Below are 7,780 nucleotides of genomic sequence, written 5' to 3'. Positions count from 1 at the left end.
ATAATAGCACATATACCTTAGTTATGGTACGGGGTACCTTAATTAGGTACAGAGACCTTAGTATGGTTCACAGACCGAGAATCATTAGTTTATTTATGACTATTATAGGTGTTCCATATTTACCTCTAATAGGTTTATAAACCATAGTTTTTTCTCAGTGTGGAGAATTCGGTCTTGGGCTGCCGCCGCCGCTGCGCATGATCGCATGTGCCTGGAAGCCAGTATGGGCAGTCTGTGCCAGATTCGGTCGTTGGTTCGCCGCGCCAGCATCCTGACGTGCTCTCCGTACTCTGTGCTCGTTATCTGTTTATTTGTTTACAACCTGCGGGATGTCACATGATGGCTGTTAAAGTGAAGTGGAAAAGTGCCATTCTAGTTTTAACGTTTTTATTTATTGGTGCCCGTGGACATGGAAGATTTGTGAAGCGGCAGTGTGGACACATTCCACCGAAAGATCATGAGGTATGTTTAATTTCCATTGCTCCAATCTCTAACCTCAAAACAGAACGGTGTTTGACATCCTTATCACAAACACCTGGTTATTGAAGTAATTTTTACTCTCATCACAACAATTTTATTTTTTCCACAGTCTTTAGTTTTACACTATTATTCCCCTCATCATTCGAAATTTTTCTTCTATAATCTATTTGTCTTGTCGTGCCATTGATTGAACACAACAAGCACAGCTGGAGATGGAACTGAAAGGAATCCAGAAGGATTGAACAATCAATTAAAATGAATTCTTCACAGTAAAATTCTTCGTTTACCTTACTCACTTTTCGTGTAAACATGATAGTCATCTCTATCGAAAATATCAGATATGTAACACTCCAGAGCGCAAATGATTTCGGTTGCGGTTTTAAAAACAGCGTCAACAAATGCGTTGCATCCTGAAAAAGTTGCTTGTATGTGGAGAATTTCATGAGACAGATTTTCTTTTCACCCCACGATTGGATAACTGTTCGGACTAGGTCTTATTTTCTGAGGACGGTTTTTTAATTTACTTTATTGATATCCCTTTTTTAGCCTTTGTTAGGTGTCCTGAGTTTGAAAATATTTATTAAGCATCTTTGCCATCTGTTCCTGTGATTGTGCACGTACAGCTTATTGTATCATCAGTGGAATTGGTAGTTATACTTCTAAAGTCTCAGAATAAATGCCTTTGCACTTGAGTAGATATTCTTAGGTATCACTTCAACATAATATTTTCATAATTCTTGAGTCCAAGACATTCTTGTTCGATATTCATATGTTTATTGTTTCCTTCAGAGAACAAACATCCGTAAGATTTCAGTTCATTACCTATCTGAAAGAAGAATTTTTGTTGATACAAAAAGCAGGGCAAAAAATGGGGGTAAAGAACAATGAATCAGATAAAATCATGTTGGCGTCTTGTTGTACCTACTGAATATTGACGGTGAAAGGACCAGACCACGTATCTCGTTTGCGATGCTTAAAAATCTCCGATCCTATTTTATTTTATTTAAGGAGAACAAAGCAATATCATTTCTTGAAATTTTCACTGAGTTTTCTTCGCACAGAGGAGAAAAAACATGGAAGTTTTGAAGAATTGACATTGAGTACCTAGTATTTCATATATGACAGCAAGTCTACGATGTCGCAAACCGTGATGCTGGTCTGATAGTTTCACCGTCAATATGTTATTTCTCGCAGTCAGACTGATTTGTAAACCTTAAGCTTTTTTGGAAGTATGGAATTAAGGATAACAAATTCCAGAATAAAGTGTATTACGAGCAAATCCACAGGGGATTTCACAACTGTAAAGCATTTTAGGCATTGCTTAGCAAATATGTGTAGGTATACATCAGTGCTGTGAAAAATTGAATTTTTGAAATGAAAAAAGCAAAAGTGGCTTTGTTATCAGATGTACACGATCTCTGTAAGTATCGAGATCATTGCAGATTGATGCGTTTCTTTCTGGTAGCTTGATAATGTTTAGTCTATGGAAACTAGCTGATAAAGCTTTTTTAGAGGAAAAGATTACCATGGCATTGTAGAATTTTAACAAAGAAAAATTTTCAGGAACTCTTCCACTCTTTCCAAAGGGAAAGATCTGCTAAAACCCAAATAATATTCTCCTACTTAAGTATTTGCATCATACATGAGATACAGTTTTCACTACTTCCGCACTTATCTATCTATCTGACAGTAACTTGGTCCATCAATTTTAGACTTGTGTGAAGCGTAGGTACTGGAAAAATAGCCCTCACTACATGGATGAATTTTTTAAGAGATTCTAAATTAGTGATTATACCTAGAGTAGAAAATATAGCTCAAATTTAATTAGTCAGCAGTCCCTAATATACCCGAGCATTAATAAGCAGATTTTCGAAATTTCAGCCCAAATTTTTTTTGCCCAGTAAAGTGGCTGAATACAAGGAAACTTTCCTATTTTTACACACAGTACCGATAAAGTGGATATTTTTCTGTCTTTACATGACTTTAGGAAAAAGTTGTTCTTAGGGACTTCAGAAGCAGAAAAAGTTAGTAGAAAATAGTTTGCTTTGTTTTTATTTTTCCTAGGAGGAAAATGTAAGTAAATTTTAAAAAAAAAAAGTGCAGGGTATCTAATCCTGGAGTCTCAGATATGGATTTAAACAGGGTGACTGAAATATTTTTTTTTCAAATACTTAAGGAAAGAATCTCCCAAGATTTGCGAAACCTCTAAAATTATAGACGTTTCCGTAAGTACCTTTAGTCGGGCGTTGCTTAATTTCTCATGACAAAATTTGAGTTTACTAGGAAACTTGTGAAGTTCTTTCTTTGAATTTGCAGAAAAATGTATTCGTTATTCTGTCAGGCCTATCTGAAAATTCGAGAAAAATTTATTCATAAGTTTTCCTAAGACTAATGAGTTTTGCATCGATGCAGATGTGTGAGGATGTGACGATTTTGACACTTGTGTTTAGTTTTTGCCTACCCACAAATTGAAGGCGATCTTTGTGACACGGAACAGGATCCCGAATAAGCAACAAAGAGTGGCTCTGGCTCTCCTTTACCAGCGGGCTGATTATTGAAATTTATAGACAAAGCTATAGACAAAGAAGACATAGGGGGTATGGAGCGATCCTATTGGTTGAAATGTGTGGTTCTTATGGACTAAGGGAGAAAATGATAGACTAGCTATCGGGTTTCTCGTGGGTTGCCGTTATTTAGTCTATTACCTATTTCCTTTGTCCATTGCAACCACCAGCTTCCACCTATAGGTTCTCTCCATATCCCTTTTGTCTTCTTTGTCTATAGCTTTGTCTATCAATTTCAATAATCGGCCCGCTGAGCGCGATTGGATTAGAATGTTACTTAGTGACATTTTTGTCGAAATTCGCGATCTGGCAGATCCGCATATATCCGGGGATTTCTGCGGTTTTTTTCGCGCATATTCGTGATACTCGCGGTCCTACGGATACTCTCGACCTCGCGGTTTTTGCTCGATTTTGACCTTGCTGGTTTTCTCGGATACCTTTTTGCGGGTGAGCAATATAATTTGAATTATGTTTGAAGAACTGAGGGGTCAGTTATTTGATCTAAGTAAAGACTCAATTGTCATATCCATTCTGAAACCTTTTACTCTTGCAGCTACAATGGAGCTCTTACCTGTGTAAGGAACTTGCAAGTTCTGATTCCAAAGTAACATTTCGCTAGAAACACAATGGTGCCACTGGTTTTCATTGAAATCAACTCTAAAGCTCTAAAAAAGCTCTCAAAGTTGAGGCCGTAATGTAGGGGATATCCCACGACACCCCGAGAGTTCCTCTCTATATCAAGACAAACTCTCCATGGAAAGACAGGGAGCAAATTCATTAGCAGGATTACCGTGTTTAAGTTTTTGAGTCCCTAAAAAAGTGGCAACCCAGTCTCCGTGACCTACCCTTTAGCTTTGAGTCGGTCCGCGACAAATTTATGATTTAAGAGTTTAAATGGCTTGTGGTTATCATCATCTTACTTGGCTTTTAATACGGATATAAGTGAATCCTGAATCAAGTCTAGGAAGGAACTAAGTTCATCGACTCATTATGTAAAAGTCTATCTGTGTAGGAAAATCAATGACAGGTGTTTCGTTTTTTTAAAAGAGCCGAAAAATTCGGTTCCTTTCTCCTAAATTCGGGGCAATTAGATATAATTAACGTTATTGAGTCCATAGCAAGGTCGCGCGGCTGTAAAATAACAACCTAGTTCAATTGACCATTAAACAAGTGAAGACAGGAAAATCTAATCGCGTAAATGCTCTCCGTTGTTAAGTTTGTGTAACTAGGAAATCATTTTGATCATATAATTTTTTAGGCCCTAAAGGCCCAAAAATATCACAGCTTCTCCTAAAATTAAGACGTAATTGTAGAAATAATTTATTTTTGAAAAGTTTTTGAAAAATATTAATTATTGCGACCGGCTTAGCTATCGATCAAGATCATTTGATAACGCTTCAATAACCCATGCGCTTAAAAGGTCTTTCGAATTTTTTTTCTCAAGTGTGAAACTGCAGAGCAGAGCAAAGTCAATGCACCCTAATATGAATCAAGTCTCGTAGAAAACACGACCGGCGTTTTGGAAATCTTTCAATTCGACTCATTAGCCGGGAATTAGCATCTTTGTCTACTCAAACTTTCCCTCATGGAAAAAACCGAAATCCACACGGTCCAGTAGCGTGGCGTGAATTGCGATGTATCGATTGTTATGCCATTTAAATCTATGGTAAAGAATCGATTATTTAGGTGTTCGCTGCGAACACCCTGTTTATCGATTCTTTCCCATGGGTTTAAATGGCATAACAATCGATATATCGCAATTCACGCCACGCCACTGGTCATTTTAAGTGTTCAACCGCACATGGGTGCAGAAATTTCCATTAGGCCAGGCGTTTTACGTAATCTTGGAAATTTCTCTCTTTCGCTTTTCGAAAAATTTCCTAACTGTGTCAAATTTTAAGAACTTTTTTTTTGTTTTTCCTTTTTTGAAAAATTCCTCACCTAGGAACTTTTTCGCAAGTTTCCCGCGATTCGGGAACTAACTCTGCTGCCGGCCAGTGGTGCGGCGTGCTTTGCGATATATCGATTGTTATTCCCTTTAAACCTATGGAAAAGTATCGATAAACAGGCTGTTCGCAGCGAACACCTTAATAATCGATTCTTTACGATGGGTTTAAAGGGCAGAATAATCGATGTATCGCAATTCACGCCACGCCACTGCTGCCGGCGTGCGTTACCATGGATCGAGTCAATGTGAAAGGTGAGAAATGACTTTTTGGACTGAAACTGCAAATTTAGATGTTTATTTCGTGAGATTTTAAAGTTTGAGGGGTGCTTCCGCAAGTAAATTTTACCAGAAAACCATGGTACCGCTTTGAAGACCTCCACGTTTTGTAATAATGGAGTTATGAGCTTTTAAGTTTCAAAGTTTTGTCCGACTTCTCTCATTGACACGTTCCATTGTGCGACGGCTCCTGCTTGAGATGCAAATTTTCACGAATATTGTAAAATTTCATATTTTTTTATAATTTCTGCAACAGACAGAGTAATCAGTATCCCATGAAACCTAAAAAAACAAAAACAATAAAAGCCTAATTTTGAAGTGTTGGAAAACAAATAACATGAATCTTCCGAGGTTTCTTATCTAATGCTCATCGGCTAATTTTTTCGGGTTGCATACTTACCCTGTAAAATCTTAGAAATTTCATGAAACATTCCGTGAAATTTCATTTCGGATCTCTGCTCCGGCTCCTCAACGCAACCAAGAACTTCCTAGTAAATACTGGAGAAAAAAACACATTGGATCTAGAGTCCTGCAGACTCTTAAAGACATCGACAGGAAAAAATACTCATGATTCAATCAGATTTAAGCTTAAATCAAGAACCAAGCCTCTTAATTTGAGCGGATTTCCTTTTGATTTAAGCTTAAATCTGATTGAATCAAGAGTCCTTTTTCTTGTGTTTTCAAGAGTCTGGACCTAGATCCAATGTGTTTTTTTTTCCAGTGAATCTTTTCCCTCGAGCTAACAAGCCCACGTTTGCTCGCTAGAAGATTATTCGGTTGCATTGTTTGCGAATCCCCCACCCTTACAGGATCTCCGTTATTTGAGCTATCATATTTTTCTTTATCCGTGTAATTTTTTGGGCCAAGCATGAAGTCGTTGTGCGCGCGCGAAGGATTGAATTATGAGAGCGTTTGACGCCTCGGCTACCGCACAGTGCAACGAGTCTCCGGTAGTGCTCGGACAGGACTTTGCAGGCTGAATAGAAAAAAAAAAAAAAAAAAAAAAAAAAAAAAAAAAAAAAAAAAAAAAAAACTGCAAAGTTTGATGTTCACTGGAAAAAAAACACATTGGATCTAGAGTCCAGACTCTTGAAAACATTGACAAGAAAAAATACTCTTGATTCAATCAGATTTAAGCTTAAATCATAAGGAAATCCGCTCAAATTAAGAGGCTTGGTTCTTGATTTAAGCTTAAATCTGATTGAATCAAGATTATTTTTTCTTGTCGATGTTTTTAAGAGTCCGAACTCTAGATCCAATGTGTTTTTTTCCAGTGTTCAATATGTCATATCATGTATTGCAACGAGGAGGAATTGATGAGGAAATTTTACAAATAAATCAATATGTAACCACTTTTAAAGCTCTACATTTCGTTGGCACAAACAGAGAAATTAGGTTGGCTAACACCTGGGAAAACCTGGAAAAGTCTGGTAATTTTGAAAACCTGGAAAGTCAGGAAAAAGTTCACTGGAAAAAAAAGCACATTGGATCTAGAGTCCAGACTCTTAAAAACATCGACAAGAAAAAATACTCTTGTTTCAATCAGATTTAAGCTTAAATCAAGAACCAAGCCTCTTAATTAATTTTAGCGGCTTTCCTTTTGATTTAAGCTTAAATCTGATTGAATCAAGAGTCCTGTTTCTTGTCAATGTTTTCAAGAGTCTGGACTCTAGATCCAATGTGTTTTTTTTTTTTTTTTTCCAGTGAACATCAAACTTTGCAGGGATGGAGCTCCTTGACCCCAAAAAGGCAGCCAACCTGTGAATTCAAATTATCCAGAGTGATTTATAATCACAATTGTTGGGAACTGTCGTTGGCAAAGCACGTATTTGATTTGGTTTTTGCAAGAGAATGCTTACTAATGAATTTTCTCGTCCATTTTCGTTTGATATTGGAGTCTGAAGATTGACAGTGGCATTTTTCATTCCAAAGATTACCTACCCTTTTGGGCCCTAAGAGCTACATATTTCGAGTTGTCCATACTCTCCCTTTATAGATACCCTACTACTTCAAATGCGCTCTGAAAGTTTCCGGACGATGTGGGAGTTCCCGCGTTGATTCGCACCGATGTGCGGCGTGGCGCCTCGGCTCAATGCTCGCGGCTTCTGGTCAGTTTCTCGGCCGGGACTCGATGCCAGGTCGGAGTGGATTCGTGGCTAATCATCTTACCATTACATATTCTGCTCCCGTGTCGAGCAGTCGAGTACGAACCAGTAGCAGTAGCGCCGAGCGTATTCCATTCGCGCTCGCAAACATTGTGCAACTTCTTCACACAGTTTTCTCCACACAAAGCACAAAACTACGCTACTCCGACTTACGAAACTTCCAAAATTTTCGACGCTCTCCTACGAATGAGCGAACCCAGGCAGCCGAGTTTTCTGCATATCGTCCGTTCCCAAACGAAGGGAGGTAACTACATTTCAACGTTGCCAAGTTTCTTCTCTCGCAATTTTTACTCCTTTCACCACGCTGAAACTATTTGCACGGAGAAAAAAACTTCGTGCGTGGAACC

General features: G+C 38.1%; 1 protein-coding gene across 1 annotated transcript in view; it reads left to right on the top strand.

Moving 5' to 3' along the window:
- The first annotated feature begins 220 nt into the window (after positions 1–220).
- Positions 221–7,780, top strand: part of Invadolysin (leishmanolysin-like peptidase, invadolysin) — an 89,419-nt gene continuing 81,859 nt past the window's right edge. Inside the window, exon 1 of the mRNA XM_019044606.2 lies at positions 221–462. Coding sequence (XP_018900151.2) covers positions 337–462 — 126 coding nt within the window. The 5' untranslated portion in view covers positions 221–336. The remainder of the gene's footprint in view (positions 463–7,780) is intronic.

Source organism: Bemisia tabaci, chromosome 2, assembly GCF_918797505.1.
Source record: "Bemisia tabaci chromosome 2, PGI_BMITA_v3".
NCBI lineage: Eukaryota > Metazoa > Arthropoda > Insecta > Hemiptera > Aleyrodidae > Bemisia > Bemisia tabaci.
The sequence above is the reverse complement of the archived record's forward strand: the minus strand, read 5'-3'. Positions and strand labels throughout refer to the sequence as shown.